Source organism: Lontra canadensis, unplaced genomic scaffold (genome assembly GCF_010015895.1).
Source record: "Lontra canadensis isolate GAN:19392208 unplaced genomic scaffold, GSC_riverotter_1.0 scaffold125, whole genome shotgun sequence".
Classification (NCBI taxonomy): Eukaryota; Metazoa; Chordata; class Mammalia; order Carnivora; family Mustelidae; genus Lontra; species Lontra canadensis.
This window is the reverse complement of record NW_022631119.1, coordinates 2669009-2693786: the sequence shown is the minus strand read 5'-3', so window position 1 is coordinate 2693786 and position 24778 is coordinate 2669009. Positions and strand designations below refer to the sequence as shown.

Here is a 24778-nt window from a genome sequence, read left to right as displayed (position 1 = left end):
GACCAATACAATTATATCAATATGGAGTGATAGATTTTTAAAAAGTTAAACATCTGTTTCAGTTATCTATTGCTATGTAACCATCCCCAAAGTTTGTGTCTTAAAACAAAAAGCATTCATTAGCTCATTATTCTGGGGTTGGCAAACTGGGCTTGGCTTGGCTGAGCAGCTCTACTAATTCCACTCATCTTGATAGCAGCCAGTGGCTTGGTGGGGGCTGGATGGTCTAATATGGTCTCAGTGAAATATCTAGCAATTGTTGCTGAATGTCAACCTGGGCTTCTGTCTCCAGGTGATCTTTTGTCTTTAATCAAGCTAGTCATAACCTTCTGTTTGAAGTGGTCTGAGGGCAGGAGGAGGAAAAGAGCAAAAACTGCAAGACTTCCTAAGGCTTTGTCTTGAAAGTCTTAAAACGTCACTTCCACCACCTGCTGTTAGTCAAAGTATATCACAGGGTCCTGCCTAACAGTAACCTAACCGTTTCAGGAGAAGAACAATTACTCCCTTTTCTGAAAAACAAAACAAAGAGAACAAGGGCCAACCCTTGAACCCCCAACCTTGAGGTTGGTTTCAGATGTGCCTAGCAATGTTTTCTTTTTTTCAGGACTCTTCACTTAGAGAAGAGCACTGAAGGGGAAGGGGACAAAATCATCAAACACCAGACCTTGGAGCACAGACTAGGGAAATTGGAAGGTATTCTTCAAACCACACAGTCTCTTGCCATCTATCACACACAGAAGTAAAAGGGACATGGGGAGTACTGCTAATCCTTTTTAGTATCAAGGAAAAAGCCAGGGTCACTGACATCCAGGGCTGAAACTTTCTCTAAGTTCACATCAAGTTTCCTGGGGAGAGAGCTTTGGGAAGATGTGGTTCTGAAACATGGACCTTGACCTCAACTCCCAAGGGTGATCCTCTGAGGAAGGAATCTTACTCCTAGGTTCTCCAGATGTCTTCCTAGGACTTTGCCTAAGGGACTCTTCGAATTCTAAAATTCATTCCAAAAACAGGTTTGTGCTTTTTTGCTTGTATGTAACATTTATACTACCAGTCAAATATCTGACTCCCTTTTGGTGACCTTTTCTCTGCAGCTGGGGTGCATGGCTCTAAAGCAGGAGGAAAAAAGGGAACGCAGGCATACACCCCTAAGAAAGGATAGAACCTAAAACTGACCCCCTAGATGGGCAACATCATCTTCACTGATAACCCCACTGTGTTAACCGCGAAGCTAGGCACTGGAGGTGGTGGTGCCCTGACAAGGCAGCTCAGGCCATGCTTCGGTGCAGCGCGACTCTAGTCAAACAGGCATTGCAGTCTTCACAAGCATAGATACACTCTCTGAGAAGTCTTTAACAGACCTCTCAGTCCCGTTTTTAAACCCAGAACTGAAGACATGAAGCTCTGTCATTACACAACCAAACTCGTACCGGTCAGAGAATTAAAAGCCTCTCCCGTCACACTAGGAAACAACTTATGATGGTCGGTCTCAAACCCCCCAGTGTCACATGCCTCACATCACAGTCGACTGGTCACCCACAATGTCCTGCACCCGATTAGGGACACACACGCATGTCTACACCTGTCACGGCCACATCACCGCACATACTCGCACTCGGCTTCGTCACGGCCACAAACGCGCGTACAGAGGCTTGAGACCCGGGCTCCACACACCCCGTCAGCACTGTGGGGGCGATGGGCTTCCTCACCGTGAGCGACGGTTGCCACTCGGAGCGCGATGACTTTCAGGTAGTCGGGCGATAATCAAAGAAGACCCTGGATCGAAGTTCTTTTCAAAAGCTGCAAAGGGGCTGTGGGAAATGTAGTTCAAGGTCGGAAAAGCCCGTATGTCGAGAAGGCGCGCAGGCGCGCGCACAGGGGCTTCGCCTCAAAGACCGAGCCGCGGAGACACTTGGGAGGTACAGTCCGCGCGGGAGTACGCAAGCGCAGACAGCTGACCAGTGGTCGAAGGTGAGGCTGGTGGGTCTAACCGAGGCGGAGAAGGCGGGTGATGGCGGGACCCGGGGGGGATGCCGAGGAGGGAGGCGGGAACCTGGGCTGGGAAAAGCGAGGAAGGAAGAGGGAACCTGGGCCAAGAAGGCCGGGGAGGAAAGCGAGAGTCTGGACCCTGCATAGAGCGAGGAGGGAAGCGAGAACTAAGCAGAAGGAACCAGAATCCAAGGCCGAGGAACACGGAGGAGGGAGGGAGTAGGGAGCCTGGGCCGGGGAGCGCCCTAAAGGCAACCGGTAGTCCAGGATGGACAGCGCCGAAGAGGAAACTAGAAGCCCGGGGCTGGTGTGAGGTTGGGGAGCGCAGGAATTTTGGTTTTTTCCCCCATGAGTAAACCCCAAGTCTCTCAGTGCGGCCTGGCACACAAGGGCGTTTAGTTCGTGTAGTTTTTTGTGGCTTTCCTTGTGTGATTTGAGCATGTGTTACTCCGTGTGACGTTGTGGACCCAGTTGTGAAAGTGATAAGGTCTCGGTGTGTGTCTAATTTTTCAAATAGGTTACAAGTCGATTTGTGTTTGAGACTGCATGCGACTTTGGAGACACGACAGTAAGGGGTATGTGAGTAAAATTTCGTTACTTTGTGTAGAAGTCTGTTATGGGCTCTGTGAGATTATGCATGACGTGTGTCTATGGGATCGTGATTGTTCGTGGGTGATATAATTGTGTCTTTGTCTAATTTTTAAAGTTTTGTGTGCACAGTCCGCGGCAATTCATGAATATTGTCTATTGTGTGACTGAGATGGAGCGCTTGAGAAACTGAATGCATGACCAGTTAAATATGTGTAGATTATCTGAATATTGGCCTTTTTATACGCTTGTAAAATTTTACCCTGTGGCAATTAGACAATTGAAATAGAGATTTTTTTAATGGAGAAAAAAAATAAAAATAATTTTCAGATGGTAGGATTGTATACTGGGAAACCGCATACTGACTAATAACTTGTATGTTCAAATGAGTATACCATTTGGGAGTACACACATAAAAAATTTCTCCCATAATTGCCACTCAAAGTTTCTATTTGGATCAATCTCTTTATTCCCCTACTGCTGGATGCATTCCTAGACAGATTCAGTAATTTCAGTCATTCTGAAGACTGAATCTGTTGAACATTAAAATGTAAGATTAGTCTTATCTTTTGATAGCTATTTAGTTAAATAAGATGTTCACTATAGAAATCAATACTTGAACTTGTTTTAAAAGTAAAAACTCTCCCTCCTGCTGGAAGCCTGCCAGGGAAAAGAGTACATGATCAGTTAGTTTCTTCTTTAATTCCTCAACCTCTATTTTGTCTCTTCTTTACCCCTCTAGGTGGGTAGTCTCTAGCTGGAATGGATTGGGAGCTGGAAAACAGGAAACAAGTCAGAAGTCAGGGACAAGAAGAGGCTAACATGATTGGTACCATTATAATTTAGTGTAAGTCAGCTCTTAACCTTCTGAGAGAACCCACTGCTGGGAACTTCAGATACACTTCCCTTCTCATGGGTACAGCCACTTCTCCAGCTGTCTCCTCAGTGTTTCCTCTGGGCATGCAGTAGTCCACCTGCTCTGGTGGGTCTTGTCTCTCCGGTGAGTCCTCTTGGACAAGAGGATCCAAGCCAACCCAGGCAGTCTCCATCCATGGGTTGCCCATCTAGAGCTCAGGTGAGAATTAACTCTCTCAGTCACTTTGCCCTCTCAGATCCTGGAAATAAGTACATTTCCCCCCAAATTCTCTCACCACTTTGGTTTCCAGTGGCATCAGCCTCTGAGGAGCCTCTTGTTTTCTTCCCCTGGAAAACTATGCCCTAAAAATAATTTTTACTCTCCTAGACATTTCCTTCTTTTAGCCTCTCCAGCCTCTTGAAGTCGGGGTTAAATTAACTGTAGCAAAACCTTACGTTTTTTACAAGATTTTATTCTAGAATGAGGGACACTTAGAAGCTTCTTTTGCTCACCATCTTTGGTACATTTGCTGAAACTGAGAGAAAAATTCCTAATTACCATGCTATTAAAAACAATGACCAACAATTAGAAAACTCGGAGGTTTGTTGGAAAAAGTACTGACAAATCAATAGGCTTTATATGTGTGCTTATATATATATGTATATGTATGTATCAGAAAACTATGGAAAATGATCAGTGGCCGTCAAAAATATGAGATACAAAGGATTTTGTAATCTGTGAAAAAAGAATGTTCCGAAGGGACCCCGAAAGTCAGACTTGAATAAAAGAATAGGAAGACTCAAAGTGATAAAGTGTTAAAACTCCCTTAACATCATGCAGTTCCATTAAAATGTCAGTAAAATTTTTGCACTTTCTAAAATTCTTACGAAAGGGATGCCTGGGTGGCTCAGGCAGTTAAGTGGCTGCCTTTGGCTCGGGTCATGATCCCAGGGTCCTGGGATCAAGTCCCACATCGGGCTTCTTGCTCAACAGGGAGGCTGCTTCTCTTTCTGCTTCTGCCTGCTTGTGCTCTTGCTCTCTGACAAATAAATAAATAAAATCTTTTAAAAAATAAATAAAATTCTTGGGAGAATATGAAAAGCCAAAAATTCTGAAAGAAAATGATAAAGGGAGAAATAGCCCTAACCTGATACTAAAATATGTTTTAAAAATGTAGTAACTGGGGGCGCCTGGGTGGCTCAGTGGGTTAAAGCCTCTGTCTTCAGCTCAGGTCATGATCCCAGGGTCCTGGGATGGAGCCCCGCATCAGGCTCTCTGCTCAGCAGGGAGCCTGCTTCCCTTCCTCTCTCTGCCTGCCTCTCTGCCTACCTGTGATCTCTGTCTGTCAAATAAATAAATCTTAAAAAAAAAAAAAAAAGAAAAATGTAGTAACTGCAGAGTCATCCAGATAATTAAGTGAACAGGTCAGTGAAATTAAATATAAAATGCAGATCTACTCAAATATATAAAGGCAATAAAGTATTTGATGGCAGTTTTGATGAAGGGAGGAAATATGTTATTGAACACCTGACAGCACTAAACCAGATGGTCAATAATCTGTTATAAGTTATTTTTGCATAGGAAAAAACACAAAGTCAATTGAGAAACTATAAAAAAGTACTTTAAGTGAATGCAGTATTTCTGGGACGCCTGGGTTGTTCAGTTGGTTAAGCATCTGCCTTCAGCTCACATCATGATCCCAGTGTCCTGGGATTGAGCCACACATCGAGCTCCCTCAGGGAGCCTACTTCTCCCCTTCTCTCTGCCTGGTGTTCCCCCTCCCTTTTTTTTTTTTTTTTTTTTTTAAGATTTTTATTTATTTATTTGACAGGCAGAGATCACAAGTAGGCAGAGAGGCAGGCAGAGAGAGAGAGAGGTGGAAGCAGGCTCCCCGCTGAGCAGAGAGCCCGATGCGGGCTTGATCCCAGGACCCTGGGATCATGACCTGAGCCCAAGGCAGAGGCTTTAACCCACGGAGCCACCCAGGCGCCCCTACTGCTCCCCTTCCTTGTGCTCTATCAAATAAATAAATAAAAATATTTTTAAAAAACACAATATTTCCTTCATCTTAAAAAGATTTAATAACCAATCTAGAAAATAAAAGTATGAGAAATGAAAGAATTATAAGAGACCATTCACATGAGAAATTAAGGTTTTATTCTTATGAAAAGCTTATTTTCTGTCATAATAAAAATAAAACCCAGAACCACAATTTCCATCTATTAGATAGATAGGCAAGCATCAACAAGTTTGTATCAGCATTTGTCAGGGTGTGGAGTGACAGGTATTCTCATGTATTGCTGGTGATAGTATAAATGGTAGAGGCTTACAGAAAGCAGCTTGGAGGTAGGCTGCTAAGAGAGAAAAAATGATGCTAAAAAGGAGGGGAACTTGCCTGAAATCTAATCTGTTGCCCAAAGGCCTGTATCTCTGGATTTGGGTATAAAATAAGATCTATCTCATTCTCCCCCCATTAATTTTGTGGAATGTGCACAGCGGTCAAGGGCCAAAGCAAGGGAAATGGAGGCAAATTCATTTGAGTCCTAAGGCATATGAGAGCTGTAAGGCATGTATAGTGTCATGTGGCTTCTTTTCATCTTGGCTTTGCCTTCATAGGAACTGCCTCTTTTCCAAAGAGGAACCCAAAGGAAGACTGGTCACATCTTGCAGATCTCAAAACCATGGCTCAGGTGAGGTGATGGTTTCTCTCTCCTTTCCAAAATCGTCTTTTTTTTTTTTTTTTAATGGGTATTTGAGCATTTGCCTTTTTGCACTAAATCCTCCTGCCTATCTTCTACAGAGAAGCGGTCCCCATTACTTCCTGTATTGGCCAGATAAGCCTTTTCCTTCCATAAATGCTCCTTCTAATTTTAATCAGTGTTCACACATCAAGCAGGTATATCCTTGAACATCTTTCTCAGTCTTCTCCCAGAAGCAGAGCTGGGACAAAAATCCATTTCCTCAAATGAGAGCATATTACTGCATGAACTTATCTTACTTAGATAAAAACAGTGGAGATTGAGATAGAATTGATAGATTACTATTAGCAAGTGGCAAGGAGTCTTGTTTTGAGGCTTTGAGAATCGAGTGGTGCTGGGCAAATTGTACAAAACTGAGAATCTTGCTTTTCTCCTGTTTGATCCCTCAGTTTTGCTTATAACTGCTAACAATTCCTGAAAACCTGGCCTGCTAGTAACACTCCCCCATTATGCTAATGGTGTTGCTATGTTTAAATTTCTTATAATTTTACATTTGGATGCAGGAGAAATAAATGTATATGTTTAGATCACCATATTGAATTACAAGTATAATTCTTGAAATAGTCTGTTCTTGGTTTCAAAGATGTTACTGTCTCGGTTCTTTCAGAAAATTCATCTTGAGGGGCACTTGGGTAGCTCATTTGGTTAAGGTCTCACTTTTGGTTTTGGCTCAGATCATGGTTTTGGGGTTATGGAATTGAGCTCCTTGTCCCAGTCAGCTTGGGATTCTCTCTCTCCCCCTCTCCCTTTGTGCTCACCCTCCTGCCCCTCCACTTACATGCACATGCTCTCTAAATAAATAAATAAATAAAATCTTAAAAAAAGAGTGAAAATTCCTCTGTTTGTCTGGACCTCTTAAATACTCGTGTTCTCCAGATTCTTTATCGGTTCTCTTCTCTTTACAGCCTCTTGTTTCTATCACAGTCAACCACTATTCTAATGATGACATAATTTTAAACCTAAAACTCTATCAAAAGCAGATCTAGTCTCCAACTAAATATCACCACCTGCATGTTCCACAGATACTTCAGGCATCTGGCCAAGGTTTATCTCATCTCCTGCCCATCCTGTTCTTTCTTGTTTTATTTTCAATCTGCTTTTGGCCCCAGTCCCATACCCACCTACTAATACAGTTAGCTTGAGTTAAATAAATGTCTGTCTTCCACTGCACAATTTAGTGGTGAATCTTATTCCTTATAACCCAGTTCCTTTATCTCTGCTGATATCTTTATTTTGAGTGCCTCTTGCATACCGTGGTCACTTGTTCACCCATTCAACACCTTTATTCCTTTTCCATTTAACACCTTTGCTCACCCAGTACTCACAATGGATCTTTGTTTCTATGCTTTCCTGTTTGTGTGTGTGTGTGTTAAAATAGACAATATAAAATTTCACCATTTTAGCCATTAAGTTTATAGTTTAGTCCCATTAAGGACATTGACAGTGTTATGTAACCAGCAGCACTATGTATTTCCAGAAGGTTTTCATCATCCTAAACAGAAACTCTGTACTTACAACATTAATCAACAACTGTTCTCTTACACTTTTTATAGCCTCAGACCTAAAGCACAGTAGAAGAATGTGTAAAGACAGCCCACTAGGGTGAAAAATGTTAAAATGCTTATTCACAGTTTAAATTCAAGAACAGTCATCGTTAATAATAATATAATTTTCCAGGATGCCTGTGTGGCTCAGTGGGTTAAAGCCTCTGCCTTCGGCGCAGGTCATGGTCCTAGGATCCTGGGATCAAACCCCACATTGGGCTCTCTGCTCAGTGGGGAGCCTGCTTCCCTTCCTCTCTCTGCCAACTTGTGATCTCTGTCTGTCAAATAAATAAATAAAATCTTAAAAAAATAAAATAATATAATTTTCCAATTCATGAATATGATGTACATCTCTTTTTGTTTAGATCTTTAAATTCTTTCAGTAATGCTTTGTTGTTTTGTGTTTACCTTCTTGCTCATGTTTTGATATATCGATCCCTGGGTATTTTTTTTTTAATGTTACTGTAAATGTTACTCATGTTTTTAAAAATTTTATTTATTTGACAGACAGAGATCACAAGTAGGCAGAGAGAGAGGAGGAAGCACGCTCCCCACTGAGCAGAGAGCCTGATGTGGGATCGATCCCAGGATCCTAGGACCATGACCTGCGCCGAAGGCAGAGGCTTTAACCCACTGAGGCACCCAGGCGCCCCAATGTTATTCATTTTTATTTCAAATTCTTACTGTTTACCACTAATATGTGAAAATGCAATTCTTTTTTTTTTTTAAGATTTTTTTTTTTTTTTTATTTGACAGACAGAGATCACAAGTAGGCAGAGAGGCAGGCAGAGGTGGGGGCGGGGAACAGGCTCCCCGCTGAGCAGAGCCCAATGCAGGGACCCTGGGATCATGACCCGAGCCGAAGGCAGATGCCTCAACCCACTGAGCCAGCCAGGCGCCCTGCAATTCATTTTTGTATAATGATCTACAATATTTCTAAAGTCACTATTCTAGTAATTGTTTTGTATATTCTTTGGGATTTTCTACATAGGCAGTCATGTCATATGTGAATAATAACTGTTTTGGTTTTCTTTTAAGATTTTATTTATTTATTTGTCAGAGAGAGAGAGAGAGAGAGAGTGAGCACAGGCAGACAGAGTGCCAGAGGGAGAAGCAGGCTTCCTGTGGAGCAAGGAGCCCGATGCGGGACTCGATCCCAGGCCGCTGGGATCATGACCTGAGCGAAGGCAGCCGCTTAACCAACTGAGCCACCCGGGCGTCCCTAATAACTGTTTTCTGTCTTGCTTTTCAAGCTATTCATTTACTACATTGCCTAGACCCTTCAGTGCAATGTTGAATAAAGTGATGAGAACAGACGTTTTTACCTTGTATTCAGTGTTTCATTATTAAGTATGATATTAGCTGTAGGTTTTACATAGATTTATTAGTTTGCTGATAGTTTTTATAATGAGAGGGTGTTGGATTTTTTCAGAAGTTTTTCTGAATCCATGGTTTAGTCCCCCTTATATGACTTTTCTCTTTTTTTTGTTAACACAGTGAATTATACTGAAGTGTTCAGTCAACTTAGTAGCCCTAGGATAAATGCCACTTTGTCATGATACATTTTTTTATATACTGCCTAATGAATTTGCTGACACATTGTTAAGAAGTCTTGTTTATGAGTCAGAAGAATTTGGTCTAATTTTTCTTGTAATACCTTTGTTTAGTTTTGGTATCAGGGTAATTCTTTTTTTTTTTTTTAAGATTTTATTTATTTATTTGATAGAGATCACAAGCAGGCAGAGAGAGAGGAAGGAAGAGTAAATGTTTGTTTGTTTTTAAGATTTTATTTATTTGACAGAGAGGTCACAAGTAGGCAGAGAGGGGCGGGGAAGCAGGCTCCCTGCTGAGTAGAGAGCCCAATGCCAGGCTCAATCCCAGGACCCTGACATCATGACCTGAGCTGAGGGCAGAGGCTTAAACCACTGAGCCACCCAGGTGCCCCAAGATTGTATGTTTCTTTCTTTCTTTTTTTTAAATTTTTTTTTAAAGATTTTATTTATTTATTTGACAGAGATTACAAGTAGGCAGAGAGGCAGGCAGAGAGAGGAGGAAGCCGGCTCCCTGCTGAGCAGAGAGCCCGAGGTGGGGCTCGATCCCAGGACTCTGAGATCATGACCTGAGCCGAAAGCAGAGGCTTTAACCCACTGAGCCACCCAGGCACCCAAGATTGTATGTTTCTTATCATTTCTTTTATTAATGTGGATCCATGTTGATTGATAATGCAATACTGAACCTACTCTTGCAGCCCAGGAATAAATCCCACTTGATCGTGGTGAATAATTGTTTTAATGTACTGTTGGATTCCGTTTGTTAGTATCTTGTTGAAAATTTTTACATTCATGTTCATCTGTGATATTGGCCTATAATTATCCTTTTTGGTGTGAGCTTTGGTTTCTGAATCAGGGTAATGCTGGCCTTGTAGAATGTGTTGGGGAGTTTTCCTTCCATTTCTATTTTTTGGAACAGCTTGAGAAAAATAGGTATTAACTCTTTTTTAAATTATATTTTCATGATTGGTTTACACCAATTCTTTTTTTTTTTTTAAGATTATTTATTTATTTATTTGACAGAGAGAGATCACAAGTAGATGGAGAGGCAGGCAGAGAGAGAGAGGGAAGCAGGCTCCCTGCTGAGCAGAGAGCCCGATGCGGGACTCGATCCCAGGACTCTGAGATCATGACCTGAGCCGAAGGCAGCAGCTTAACCCACTGAGCCACCCAGGCGCCCTATTAACTCTTTTTTAAATGTTTGGTAGACTTCTCCTGGGAAGGAATCAGGCCCTGGACTTTTGTTTGTTAAGAGATTTTTGATTACTGATTTTGTTTCTTTGCTGGTTGTGGGTCTCTTCAGGTTTTCTATTCCTGTTTCTGTTTTGGTAATTTTTATATTTCTAGGAATTTATGCATTTCTTCCAGATTGCCTTGTTCGTTGGCATATGATTTTTAATAATGTTCTCTTATAATCACTTGTATTTCTGTTGGTTGTGTTGGTTGTGATCTCTCCTTTTTCATTTGTGATTTTATTGATTTGGGTCCATTCTCTTCTTTTTGGTAAGTCTGGGTAGGGGGTTTTAAATTTTATTAATTCTTTCAAAGAACCAGTGCTTAGTCTGATTCATCTGATCTCCTGGGGGGGTTTTTTGTCTTTAATTTATTTCTGCTCTAATCTTCATTATTTCCCTTCTTCTGCTGACTTTAGGCTTTCTTTCCTGTTACTTTTCTAGATCCTTTAGGTAAAAGGTTAGGTTGTGTATTTGAGAGTTTTGTTTCTTGAGGTAGGCCTGTATTGTTCTGTACTTTCCTTAAGACCATTTTTGCTTCATCCCAAAGATTTTGGACTATTGTGTTTTCACTTTCATTTGCTTTCATGTTTTTTTTTTTTATTTCTTCTTTAATTTTCTGGTTAACCCATTTACTCTTTAGTAGGATACTCTTTAACCTCCATGTATTTATGTTCTTTGCAAATTTTTTCTTGTGGTTGACTTCAAGTTTCATAGTGTTGTGGTCAGAAAATATATATGGTATGATCACAGTTGTTTTATACTTGTTGAGGCCTGTTTTGTGACCCAGTATGTGATCTTTTCTGGAGAATGTTCCATGTGCACTGGAAAAAAATGTGTATTCTGCTGCGTTAGGATGAAGTGTTCTGAATGTATGTGTTAAGTCCATCTGGTCCAGTGTGTCATTCAAAGCCATTGTTTCCTTGTTGATTTTCTGCTTAGATGATCTCTCCATTGCTGTAAGTTATTGTATTTTTATCAATAAACTTCTTTATGTTTGTTATTAATTGATTTGTATATTTGGGTAGTCTCAAGTTGGGAGCATAAATATTTACACTTGTTAGATTTTCTTGTTGAGTAGACCCCTTTATTATGATATAATGCCCTTCTTCATATCTTATTACAGTCTTTGGTTTAAAATCTAGCTTGTGGGTTCCTGGGTGGCTCAGTCAGTTGAGCATCTGCCTTCAGCTTGGATCATGACCCCAAGATCCTGGGATCGAACCCACATCAGACTCTGTGATCAGAGGCTAGCCTGCTTCTCCCTCTCCCTCTGCCTGCCACTCTGACTATTTGTGATCTCTCTCTTCCTATCAAATAAATAAAATCTTAAAGTTTTTTTAAAAATCTGGTTTCCCTGAAAAAAGTATGGCTACTCCAGCTTTCTCTTGATGTCCATTAGCATGATAAATGGTTCTCTGTCTCCTCACTTTCAATCTGCAAGTGTCTTTACTAACTTGTTTTTTTAATCCATTTAAATATATTCTATATTTTAAGGCAGTTTTAGGTTCATGGCAAAATTGTATAGAAAGTACAGAGTTTCAGGGTGTCTAGCTGGCTCAGTCCATGGAGCATGTGACTCTTAATCTGGGATATGGGTTCAAGCCTCAGATTGGATATAAGATTACTTAAAAATTTTTTTCTTTTTCCCAAAAAGTACAGAATTTCCATTTATCCCCTGTCCCCACACATGAATAGTTTCCCCATTATCAACATTTTGCTCTACACAGTGATACATTCATTACAGTGAATCTACATTAACATATCATTATTTCCCTAGGTCTATAGTTTACATTAAGATTCACTCTTGGTCTTATATATCCATATCCAGTGGTTTTTAACAAATATACAATGATATATCCACCATTATAGTATTATATAGAATAGTTTCACTGTTCTAAAAATTCTCTGTGCTACACTCACTTATCCCTTCCTCTGTTTTTTTTAATTGTCTCCATAGTTTTGCATTTCCAGACTATCATAGTTGGAATTTTTTTTTAATGATTTTTTTAAAAGATTTTATTTATTTATTTGACAAAGAAAGAAAGATCATAAGTAAGCAGGCTTTGGGCGGGGGGGACAGGCTCCCCGCTGAGCAGAGAGCCTGGTTCAGGGCTTGATCCCAGGACCCTGAGATCATGACCAAGCTTAATGCACTGAGCCACTCAGGTGCCCCTCATACAGCCTTTTCTGATTGGCTTCTTACACTTACTAATGTGCATTTCAGGTTCTTCCTATTTTGGGATGAGGTTTTGTTTTGTTTGTTGTTTTTTAAGATTTACTTATTTATTCATTTAATTTAGGGGAGGCAAGGGAAAGGGAAGAGGGAGAGAGAGAATCTCAAGCTGAATCTCCACTGAGCATGGAGCCTGACATAGGGCTTAATCCCACAACCCTGAGATCATGACCTGAGCTGATCATGACCTAACTGACTGAGCACTCCAGGTGCCCCAACTTGTTTTTTATTCATCTGTTTGTATATATGTTATATTTTGTGTCATTCAGATACATTTTAATAGTTTATTTTCATTCATGTATTGACTTTTTAGTTATATCTATTTCCACGCCCAGGTTTTCATTATGTTGAATACTTTAAGAATAGCTGCCTTGGGGCGCCTGGGTGGCTCAGTGGGTTAAGCCTCTGCCTTCGGCTTAGGTCATGGTCTCAGGGTCCTGGGATTGAGCCCCACATCAGGCTCTCTGCTCAGCTGGGAGCCTGCTTCCTCCTCTCTCTCTCTCTGCCTACCTCTCTGCCTACCTGTGATCTGTCAAATAAAAAAATAAAAATCTTAAAAAAAAAAAAAAAAGCTGCCTTGAAGTGTTTTTTTGTTTTGTTTAGTTTTTTTGCAAAATCCAACATAGGGGCCCATTGGGGATTTTAGTTTCTCTGACTGGCTTTTTCTGAACATGGGTCTTATTCCCCTTCCTCTTATTTTGGTTTTTTTGTTTGTTTGTTTGAATGTTTAGTAATTTTTCTAGAAACCTGGATATCATGAATAATACAGTAATCAGATTCTGTTATTTTTTTTTTCCTGAGGATTATTGTTTTTTTTTTTTAGAACAAAATTTTTTAGAACAAAAATTGTTTTTGTTCTAGCAGGCAGCTGATTTGGTTGAAATCGAACTTTAAACTCTGCCTCTACCCCCAAGTGTAAAGCAGCTGATAGATCAGCTCAGTTCTTTAAGCTTCTACGTACTGCTTTGGCTCCTAGGCCCCTAAGGGGAGGGGAGGTAGGTTCTCTTCGTGTTCATGTACCTTAACTCTTATTAAGGAATTGGTATTTATACTTATATTTTAGGTTTTACTTTCTGTAGGTCTCTTTCTTCCAGTGTTTTTTACCCCTCATTTCCTGCTGCTTTGTGAGCTGCAACTTCAAACACCTCCATCCTGTAAGACTTCAGTTTTCTTTTGCTTGAGCTATGAGCAGGTTGTGTAATGCTGTTAATCAAAAATGCAGAAATCTCAGAATCTCACTAGGTACAAGTGTACTTATATTTTTTCACAACTCTTTTCTGGCATCTTTTTGCTAATTCCTCTGTGACTTGCCCAACAATTGCTTAGTTTAACTACCAACCTGGAGTTCTGGTAGTGTTTATACTCTCATTTTGGTTCTCATCATTTCTGTAGTTCTGTCACTTCAAGAATTTATTTCCATGGGTGCTTGGGTGGCTCAGTGGGTTAAGCCTCTGCCTTCCGCTCAGGTCATGATCTCAGGGTCCTGAGATTGAGCCCCGCATTGGGCTCTCTGCTCAGCAGGGAGCCTGCTTCCCCCTCTCTCTCTGCCTGCCTCTCTGCTTACTTGTGATCTCTCTCTCTGTCAAATAAATAAATAAAATCTTAAAAGAAAAAAGAAAAGTTATTTCCAGGGTGACTCAATAGGTCAAGCATCCTTTGATCTCAGCTCAGGTGTTTATCTCACAGTCATAGTAAGTTCAAGCCCTGTGTTGGGCTCAACACTGGGTGTGGAGCCTACTTTAAAAAAGAAAGAAAGGAGGGGAGGGAGGGAGGTTGAAAAAGGAAGGAAGAAAGAATGAATTTATTTCTAAATCTCCCACTTATCTGCCAGCTCCAAATTCTGTCAGATATACATGTTGTGTTAATTATAAGTAATTCTTATCTGAGGGATCATTTTCTTGACCAATTCATTGTATTAGTTTTGGATGCCAGAAGTTGTTCCCATGCATTTTAAAACAGTATTCTTCCCACATAACATAATCTTGACAGGGAAAAATTTTACTTTGAGAGTTGTGCTCCCCTTGTAATATACAGCATCTTGTATATTCTTTTGTTGTAGTACCTGTAGTACCTGTAACACTTTCTAGCATTTATGTTTATACATACTTTCTTAAAGATATGTGTTCCTTGCTTTGAGGCTATGCAGGGACTGTGCCTTATATGTCTTGGCATTCCAGTAAACTAATGAAGTTTTGGGGTACAAAGTGACTTCTATTTTGAGAATTAATTATTAAATAAACTCAGTGACAGGTACGTCTGCCTTCACTTTTGTTTACCTTACTGTGTAAATCACAAAATAAAAATGACTGGCTTTCTTTATATTCATATGAATGCCCCAAAGGAGCAGGATCAAAAGTAGTCCACAATATCTGGTCAGCTTACTCTGATCATAGTTCCAATCCATTGCAGGCATCAGTGTCATTCAAAGATGTGACTGTGGACTTTACTCGGGAGGAGTGGCAGCACCTAGATCCTGCTCAGAAGACTCTGTACATGGATGTGATGTTGGAAAACTATTGCCATCTCATTTCTGTGGGTAAGAAGAACTCTCTTTGAAACTTTCAGTAGCATACATTTCCTTTCAAAGGGCCCGAATTATGCGTTGAATTTCAGGCTTAAGAGGTGATGAATTATTTGTTAACAGAAAGGATAACTGAGTACTTACCCAGAGCAAGATGTTAAGTTTTCTCTTACATGAAGAAGTATCTTAATTTGCAGTACTGAAAATGTACTGTAATAATTTTTCAAGTGCATTAAACCTAAGCAACTTAATCCAAATTTTTCTTTATCAGGGTGTCACATGACCAAACCTGATGTGATCCTTAAGTTGGAACGAGGAGAAGAGCCGTGGACATCATTTACAGCTTCCTGCTTAGGTGAGTTTCTCACTCTTCAGGTGGATGAAATCTAGTGGAGAATAAATAAAAAAGGGTCACATGGTGGGTGGCACCTTTGAAATATTTTGTCTTTTTACAGGCTTCTAACCTTTTAAATGATTATCATGCCTGCAAAACTTAAACTTTCAAATATCACTTTCCCAATATAATATTCTTTCTAGTTTACTTGATGTTATCAAGGATAGTTGCCACTCAGTCAAAATGTACTATAAGCCTTCCTGTAGATCTTTTTTCGAGATTTGTGTCTTTTTCTAGCCTTCTCAGTTCTTTATCTTCTTACCATTGTATATATTTCTTTTAGGCATTCTTAAATCTATTTTTTTTTAAGGTTTTATTTATTTGACAGAGACAACGAGAGAGGGAACAAAAGCAGGGGAAGTGGGAGAGGGAGAAGCAGGCTTCCCACTGAGCCGGGAGCCTGATTTGGGGCTCGATCCCAAGACTCTGGGATCATGACTTGAGCTGAAGGCAGATGCTTAACAATTGAGCCACCCAGGTGCCCCTTAAATCTATTTTTAAAGAACAGAATATTCTTGGCTAATGTCTTTCTTCTCATTGCTTTCCATTTTTTTCTTTTTCCTTTTAGTACCTCAGATTTGTTTTCTGTGCTAAGTCTAATAAGGCCCCCTTCTCACCACAAATATAGCTGTTGGTTTTAAAACTTATTTGCCTTGACCCAGATTGATAATTCCACAGTTATCATTTCTTCCAGTAAACTTCTGTGGTTCATTTTATATGGCTGATCATCATTCCTGAAGTCAGCCCTTAGTGTGGGTAAAACATTAACTTACTCTTATCCTGATTCCCTTAGTGATTATTTCCAACTTGGTCTCTTTTCTTCATTATTAGCCATATTTCCTGGAACAATACCTGGCATATAATTGTCACTGATACATATATTTTTAAATGTATATTTTTTCACAGTACTCTCAGTCTTATTTCTCCAATTTGACCTCAAGGGATCTGCCTTTAAATTATAGTAATCTCATCCATTGTGAGGACTAAAGCTCTTTATGAAGATGTCTTTAACACTGAGATACTAAGCACATTTCTCCCACCCTCACTGTAGTACTTTAGGAGTTCGGCACTCTGATGTTTCACCTCTTTTGTGACAATATGTTGAAATGAAAATCATGAACTTTCCTAGCTTTTAAATTCTTTCTCATTATCTATTTCTAAATTATTTTATTTCTACCATTGATACCAGCTTTTTCTGTCTCTATCATCATCTCTTGTGAATCTCTTCACAATTTGTATTATGTTTATCAGTCTGTGAGATAGATAGACATCTTCCCATATTTTCATTTTTGACTGATGTCATACAAAATGATGTTTTCTTTACTTCATGTAAGAATTTACTTCATGTCTTGACTACAATAATTACATCTTGGCTTTTCTATCTATAATTTTGTCTTAACTCTTTTAATTTATTATTCCCTATTATTATATGAAATTGAAATTCTCATTCAAGGACTACTAAAATAAGCCTTCATTTTGTCTTTTCAACTTTACTTTTCTCCCTTGTGGAAAACTTGATAATTTCCACTTGATCTAGTCTCCTCAGTGTTCTCTACACATCTATGATTTGTCAAGATGTCCTTTTCATTGTGTTCTGTTTTACCTTTCATATACTATCTATCTTTTAAGTCCTGAGATTTTTTTTTCTCCATACACTGTTTCTTAATTACACCACATCCTCTTTTGAATTCCCATGCTACCAACTAACTAAACCACAACTCTTAGATATGGTTATGTAATTTGATAACTGATTATACAGTGGTTTATGTTTAAGGATTCTTTCCTTAAAAGGATAAGATCCTCTGTTCAAATCTTTCTTATTACTCTAGTATAAAACATGTTAAGTATTCAGTAGATACTTCATTAACTGTGGAGCTATACAGAAGAGGTATGTCCTCCTCCATTCAGAAAGCTTACACTGGTAAGCTCCTTTCAGATGTACCTGCTCAGGCCATCATAGTATAGATTCTGTTTGAAACGGTTGAATTCTGCCAAGCACTACCTATATAGGTAGGATACACAGTGTTAATATACACTCAGAAGAGTTAAAGGAGATAACCAATAAAGTATTCTTTTCTATGAAAAAGGATTACTATCAAAATCTGCATTTTTCACAAAATATTTATGACTTGATTAAGCTTGTAAAAAGATTTGTTAAAATTGACTTTCCTAGACCGTGACTATTTTCAGGTTATAAAGAAATAGTGCTTAAAGTGGTGGGGGGGAATAAGTGAAGGAATTTTGATATAATTGAATGGTAGCATTTTCTTGAAGATTATCTAAATATGAGTAGAAATAAGACCGGAAGGCAAGCCACCTGATTAAAAGAACATGAGCAAAGCATGTGTTAAGAGTAAGTGAGAGGGGCGCCTGGGTGGCTCAGTGGGTTAAAGCCTCTGCCTTTGGCTCAGGTCATGATCCCAGGGTCCTGGGATAGAGTCCCATGTAGGGCTCTCTGCTCAGCCAGGGAGCCTGCTTCTCTGTTTCTCTCTGCCTGCCTCTCTGCCTACTTGTGATCTCTGTCAAATAAATAATAAAATCTTAAAAAAAAAAAAAGTAAATGAGATACTTAAAATGCAATAAATACAAGACCTTACTGTTGTTATGTGTGCGATTTGGCAGATATGTGGACAATTCTGAAAATGTGTTTGGAAATAAAAAGTGAATCTAGGTGATTTAAAGTCATGTTTACAGAGGTTCCTTGTATGTTGGTGTTGAGGGTAATGGCCTGAAGAAAAAAACCAAGGTTTAACATTGTCCTACTGAATGTGGGTGATTGCAAAGTAACAGAAGTCAAATATAGCTACAAAATTATAAAAGAAATTAAGGTTAAAGTTAATGATTTAGAATGAGAATAAACAATCTAAACTTGTCTACCATATGGAAAACTGGAGTTAATATAATTTACTATACCAGGGAAAGACTTGCAGCAGTCTTTCTTTAAACCTGAAAAAATAAGTCTGCAAAGAGGAATAGTTATAATTGATGATCATGAGATTTTTGTTATTAAACCATCCTGAAAGGATAATAGCAATGTGAATATGCCAGTAAATATACCCCTAGTCAGTTTTATAGTTCCTATTGGAAGTATTTTCTCAGCTCTTCTAAGAGAAAATGATTCCCAGCTATATGGAGGATAAGAGCCTAGGCTATAAGATTGTCCTTCTAGGGGCACCTGGATGGCTGGTTGAGAGTCTGACTCTTGATTTTGGCTCAGGTTATGATCTCAAGGTCCTGAGATCAAACCCTGCATTAGACTTTGTACTCACTGAGAGTGCAAAAGTTACTAATGTACATTGCTTAATTTTTTATTTTTTTCCACACCGAGGCAGAGTTTTTATTTAGGTTTTGTGTCTTTTTCCAAAAGTAATTTGTCATGGGGTCTTTCTTTTTTTTTTTTTTTTTTTTTTTTTAAGATTTTATTTATTTATTTGACAGAGAGAGATCACAAGTAGGCAGAGAGGCAGGCAGAGAGAGAGGAGGAAGCAGGCTCCCTGCTGAGCAGAGAGCCCGATGCGGGACTCGATCCCAGGACCCTGAGATCATGACCTGAGCCGAAGGCAGCGGCTTAACCCACTGAGCCACCCAGGCGCCCTGTCATGGGGTCTTTCTTGATCTCATATGCTAGATCTTTCCATAACAAAAATGTGAAGATTTGCAAATTATTATTAATTATTTTCTTTTGTAGAAGAAAATTGGAAAGAGGAAGACTTTTTAGTGAAATTCAAGGAACACCAAGATAAGTTTTCTAGATCAGTTGTATTCATCAACCACAAAAAACTGATTAAGGAAAACAGTAATGCATATGAAAAGACATTTACTTTAAGCAAAAACCCTATTAATTCAAAAAATCTACCTCCTGAATATGATACTCATGGAAAAATTTTTAAAAATGTTTCAGAATTAATCATCAGTAATCTAAGTCCTGCAAGAAAAAGACTTAGTGAGTATCATGGATATGGGAAATCACTCCTTAATACTAAAGCAGAGACAGCTCAACCTGGAGTCAAATCCCATAATCAACGTGGCAGGGCTGTTAGTCATAACGAAGTACTTATGCAGTACCATAAGGTGGAAACTCCGGCACAGTCATTTGGATATAATGACTATGAGAAAGCCTTCCTTAAAAAGGGAGGATTAATTACACATAATAGAGCTTACAGAAGGGAAAACCCATCTGAATATAATAAAAGGAGAAGAGCAACCAATATTGAAAAAAAACATACATGCACTGAATGTGGGAAGTCCTTCTGCAGGAAGTCAGTATTGATTCTGCATCAGGGAATTCACACAGAGGAAAAACCCTATCAGTGTCATCAATGTGGAAATTCATTTAGAAGGAAGTCTTATCTCATTGACCATCAGAGAACTCACACAGGAGAAAAACCCTTTGTTTGTAACGAATGTGGAAAGTCTTTTCGCCTAAAGACAGCCCTCACTGATCATCAGAGAACACATACAGGGGAGAAGTCATATGAATGTCCACAGTGTAGGAATGCCTTCAGATTGAAGTCACACCTCATTCGTCATCAGAGAACTCATACGGGAGAGAAACCGTATGAGTGTAATGACTGTGGGAAGTCCTTCCGCCAGAAGACAACACTCTCTTTACATCAGAGAATTCATACAGGAGAGAAACCCTATATTTGTAAAGAATGTGGGAAGTCCTTTCATCAGAAGGCAAACCTTACTGTACATCAGAGGACTCACACAGGGGAAAAGCCCTATATATGTAATGAATGTGGAAAATCTTTCTCCCAGAAGACAACCCTCGCTCTTCATGAGAAGACTCATAATGAGGAGAAACCCTACATTTGTAATGAGTGTGGGAAGTCCTTCCGCCAGAAGACAACCCTTGTGGCACATCAGAGAACACATACAGGGGAAAAATCCTATGAATGTCCTCACTGTGGGAAGGCCTTTAGAATGAAGTCATACCTCATTGATCATCACAGAACTCACACTGGAGAGAAACCATATGAATGTAATGAATGTGGGAAGTCCTTCAGTCAGAAGACAAATCTAAATCTACATCAGAGAATTCATACAGGGGAGAAACCCTATATTTGTAATGAATGTGGGAAGTCCTTTCGCCAGAAAGCAACTCTGACTGTACATCAGAAAATACATACAGGACAGAAATCTTACGAATGCCCTCAGTGTGGGAAAGCCTTTAGCAGGAAGTCATATCTCATTCACCATCAAAGAACTCATACAGGAGAGAAACCATATAAATGTAATGAATGTGGGAAGTGCTTCCGCCAGAAGACAAATCTCATTGTACATCAGAGAACTCACACAGGGGAAAAACCCTATATTTGTAATGAGTGTGGTAAGTCCTTCAGTTATAAGAGAAACCTCATTGTGCATCAGAGAACTCACAAGGGAGAAAACATAGAAATGCAATAAATGATGTGACTTCTTTGTAAAGCCTTCCCAAGTTATTGTAAAACCTTAGTTTAAAAAACAGCATGCTAAAACATTTTAAAAAGGTAATTTTAATCACAAATGTAATAATAGTTAAAGTACCAACTACATAACTACTGTTTACTAGCATATATAATGGGTATGATCATTTGTTATTAAATTCTATCAGAAATGAAGCTAAATTTTAAGTTTTCAAGTTCTGTTGACTCAGTTTGTTTTTTTAAAAAGTACTTACATAATACATGAAGACCAAGATACAAAATGGTCATAATGTCAGTTTCTATAAAAGAAGGAAAATATGAAATATATTTCTCCTTATGCTCTGGAATAAAAAACAGTTGTTACTTCCCCAAAGATTACCATGTATCTGGCTTAAAATGTCATGAAGTAGTCTTTGCATGTCTTTAAACTTTATGTATTTTTTTATCATGTATCATGAATTTTTTTGTGTCTTGTTTCACTCAACATTTTTAAGATTCATACATTATTGCATGTGGCAGTAATGTGTTCATTTTCATTCTGTTTACTCTTCCATCTTACAATATACCACTATTTATCCTTTTGATGGATATTTGTATTTTTTTATAATTTTGTGTTGTAATAAAAATGCTGCTTAAATGCTATAAATGTTCATTTGTGTGTATATTTCTGTTAATCTTATATTAAGATGAATTACTCAGACCAAGGGTGTATGCAAGTTTTTTCAGCTATGGTAGATAACTGCCAAATATCTCAGATCTTTCTTACTATGAGATGATTCACTTGGAGAGTAACAGCTCTTGATTGTAAGCAATGTGGAAAAGGTCTTTAGCAGCCATCCAACTAGAGAATTATTTTTAAAAATCCATATAATGTTGTAATTGTAAGAAGACTATTAATCATGAATATATGAGTGTAACAAATTTAAAAAGATTATTTAGCTGTGGCTTACATACAACCAGAGAATTCGTATTGGAGGGAATCCTATAGTTATCATTATTATAGGGATACTTTTAGCCATAACTTAACACCTTATTCAACATCAAAGAATTCATACCAGAGAAAGGGAAGTTAAGAAGTGACATAGATGAGTAAAATTTGGGAGAATAAGTCACATAGACAGAACTATGAAATAGATAATATAAGTAAGCCTTTATACCTCGATCTCAGGAAATGCGGGTATCTGAAATTCTCAAAAATTACTGGAGGGACGCCTGAGTGGCTCAGTTGGTTAAGCATCTGCCTTTGGCTCAGGTCATGATCCCAAGGTCTTAGGATGGAGCCCCGAATTGGGTTCCCTGCTCAGCAGGGAGCCTGCTTCTCCCTCTTCTCCCCACTTGTGGTCTCTGTTGCTCTTGCTCCCTCTCTCTCTCTCAAATAAATAAAATCTTTTTTTAAAAAATCACTGGAGGGATTGTGATGTTTGAGAATTGGAAGTCTGCTAAAACAGTAACATCTATAGCATCCTTTCTGTGAAAATAATAAATTCAACAGCACCTTGAACAGTGTTACTGAAGGCCCCTGATTATAACATATTTATTGTATACATTGTTACTGTGTATAATAAAATGCAGTGGAAATCTAAATAAGCTTCCCCTGTCCCCCAGTTGAGGCTGTCTACAGGAAGTTGCCAGTGGATAATAAATGGAAACATGCTGGTTCAAGGCTTGCGGATAATTTGAGAGGAAAAAAAAGTGGGTAATAAGGAAAATCAGACATGATACAAATTCAGACTTGAAAGGATCATAGAAAATATAATGCCTTGTCTGGCCAGACAGAACACTGTGGAATTTAGCCTTTCCTAGTAGCTATTTATACTTGGAGGGATTTGGGATTTTTTAAGGTTTTGGGTTTTTTTGTTTTGTTTTGTTTTAGTGTGGGCAGTTTGAACATACTAGAATAAAAAGGTAAGTAATAGCTATATTCATAAATATGAGAATCTAATAATTGTTTCATTTGAATAAATCTATATTTGCATGTGAATACTGTTATATGCTAACAATTAAGGATATAAGCCTATCCTTTTTCTTGGGTATGTAGTGAGTGGGGAGGTACGGTATAACTGAATCTGTTCTAGCCTCAACCGACCAAAGATGTTGGGAATGTGTGAGTCACTTTCTCTTGGATATTCTACTCTCATTTGTTTCTTTTCTGCTATGCATTTCTGTGGCTGTCATAAAAATAGAAATTATCTAGCATTCCTACATGTGCTATCCTGCCTCTTGAAATAGCCATGTTTTGTTTGTCCTGAAATAGCCATGTTTTGTTTGCAGTAGAGCATTATATGCATATACTTATTTTCTTGCTATACATGGTACATAATATTCATGTTTTAATAGGTCTTGTGTATGAGGTACTAGAAAATCTTGTGTACTAATGGACAGTGTTTTGAACTCAGAGATGACTAGGCTGCTTTCCTACCTAAGAGAATTTCCAGTATAGGAAGTTATATAAACAAGTCAAAAGTATTTGTATAGTAACCATTGGGAATCTCTACATATTTACGCTTTTAGCTATTTCCCAAGATCTCCCCCAATTTCTACTCTCCTATCATTGTTACTATACCCATCAAAATATGTATCACTAATAGAAGGGGATGGAATGGAGTGTTATTAGAAGAGAGAAACACATTACTACTATATTCATTGTCATGGAAACTTTAAAAACAGGTAGGCCAGTCCCAGACTCCTTTGGCATCCTAAAACAAACAGCAAATATCCTAAAACTATATTTCACATTTTGCATTTCCCTTACTCCTAATCCTATAGTAAGCCCTCTTCATGCAAATCCCTAGGATGTAAATATCTTGAGTTGGCTAAGGAGGGAAGGAGCAAAAAAGATACTATGCAAATGTTTGGTCATAAAAAGTTATCCTACTTGAAATGCCCTTGCAAAAATTTAAAGAAGTGGCAGATGCCAAGTTTTCTGTATGATTTTTCTCTTTTTAAATTTAGAATTTTTAACTTTTCCATTTAAAATCAAGTCCATTCAATTTAATTTTATAAGTATGCCACTTTATAAATATGCAATTTCTTGGTGTTTTAACCAAATTTGTGATTTTTATGGTAGCTCCAGGACATTAACATATTTTGGTACCAGGAAATGGAGCTCTGCTAAAACAAACACCTAAAAATGTGGAAGTGAATTTCGGCAATGGGTAGAGGCTGGAAGAATTTTAAGCCACATAATTTAAAAAGCCTCTATTGCCTTAAATAGACTGTTAGGCTTAGGGATGGTAAGGTATAAGCTCAGGAAGAAAAGAGCAAGACTGAGAAAGCTATTTTCTTAACGGATACATACATCCTCATGAGTAGAATGTTACTACTATTAACATGTAATAGTGTTTCTATTGAGGGCTCAAAAGAAAATGAGGAAACTATTTCTGGAAACTGGTGGAAAGATGATTCGTATTATATAGTAAAAAACTTGGCTGAATTGTGTTTTATAGTTGTGTGAAAAGCAAATTTGGAAGTGATAAATTTGACTACTTGGCTGAGAAAATTTCCAAGGAAAATGTTGAAGGTTGGGCCTGGTGTATTCTTGCTGCTTATAGTAGAATGTGAAAGAAAAGAGAACTAGAGAAAGGAACTAGTATGCAGAAAGGAAACGAAGTCTGATTATTTAGGGGAATTCTCAGCCTATCCAAACTGCAAAGGATGCCAAAATTAGGAGATTAACTGGAGAAAGCTCTGGAGAGATGGCGTGC

The 24778-nt window shown here is 38.6% G+C and overlaps 2 protein-coding genes across 12 annotated transcripts in view; one reads left to right on the top strand and one right to left on the bottom strand.

The window, feature by feature from the left end:
- Window positions 1-1733, bottom strand: part of ZNF461 (zinc finger protein 461) — a 40314-nt gene extending 38581 nt beyond the window's left edge. Inside the window, exon 1 of the mRNA XM_032842102.1 lies at window positions 1707-1733. The gene's annotated coding sequence lies outside the window, so the exon portion shown is untranslated. The remainder of the gene's footprint in view (window positions 1-1706) is intronic.
- On the top strand, window positions 1366-21724 carry ZNF567 (zinc finger protein 567). Of its 11 annotated transcripts, none has more exons than XM_032842071.1 (7): window positions 1366-1746; window positions 2504-2561; window positions 6047-6120; window positions 8245-8253; window positions 15161-15287; window positions 15544-15627; window positions 19355-21724. In XM_032842071.1, exons 1-7 carry the CDS (start codon window positions 1693-1695, stop codon window positions 21073-21075), a joined length of 2127 nt encoding a protein of 708 aa, XP_032697962.1. In that variant the 5' UTR covers window positions 1366-1692; the 3' UTR covers window positions 21076-21724. The 11 variants fall into 11 exon arrangements, with proteins under 11 accessions (XP_032697962.1, XP_032697963.1, XP_032697964.1 ...); XM_032842078.1 differs by lacking the exon at window positions 1366-1746 and adding an exon at window positions 1891-1968; XM_032842077.1 differs by lacking the exon at window positions 1366-1746 and adding an exon at window positions 3317-3649 and having other exon boundaries at window positions 2364-2561.
- Window positions 21725-24778: the final 3054 nt, after the last annotated feature.

What these genes read in the sequence shown, in the direction of transcription:
- ZNF567 (XM_032842071.1), top strand. Translation starts at nt 1,693, where the DNA reads ATGGGCTTCCTCACCGTGAGCGACGGTTGCCACTCGGAGCGCGATGAC. An exon ending in CGGAGCGCGATGACTTTCAG is followed by an intron (nt 1,747 to 2,503) that starts GTAGTCGGGCGA and finishes TTTTTCAAATAG; the next exon opens with GTTACAAGTCGATTTGTGTT. An exon ending in TGGAGACACGACAGTAAGGG is followed by an intron (nt 2,562 to 6,046) that starts GTATGTGAGTAA and finishes TTGCCTTCATAG; the next exon opens with GAACTGCCTCTTTTCCAAAG.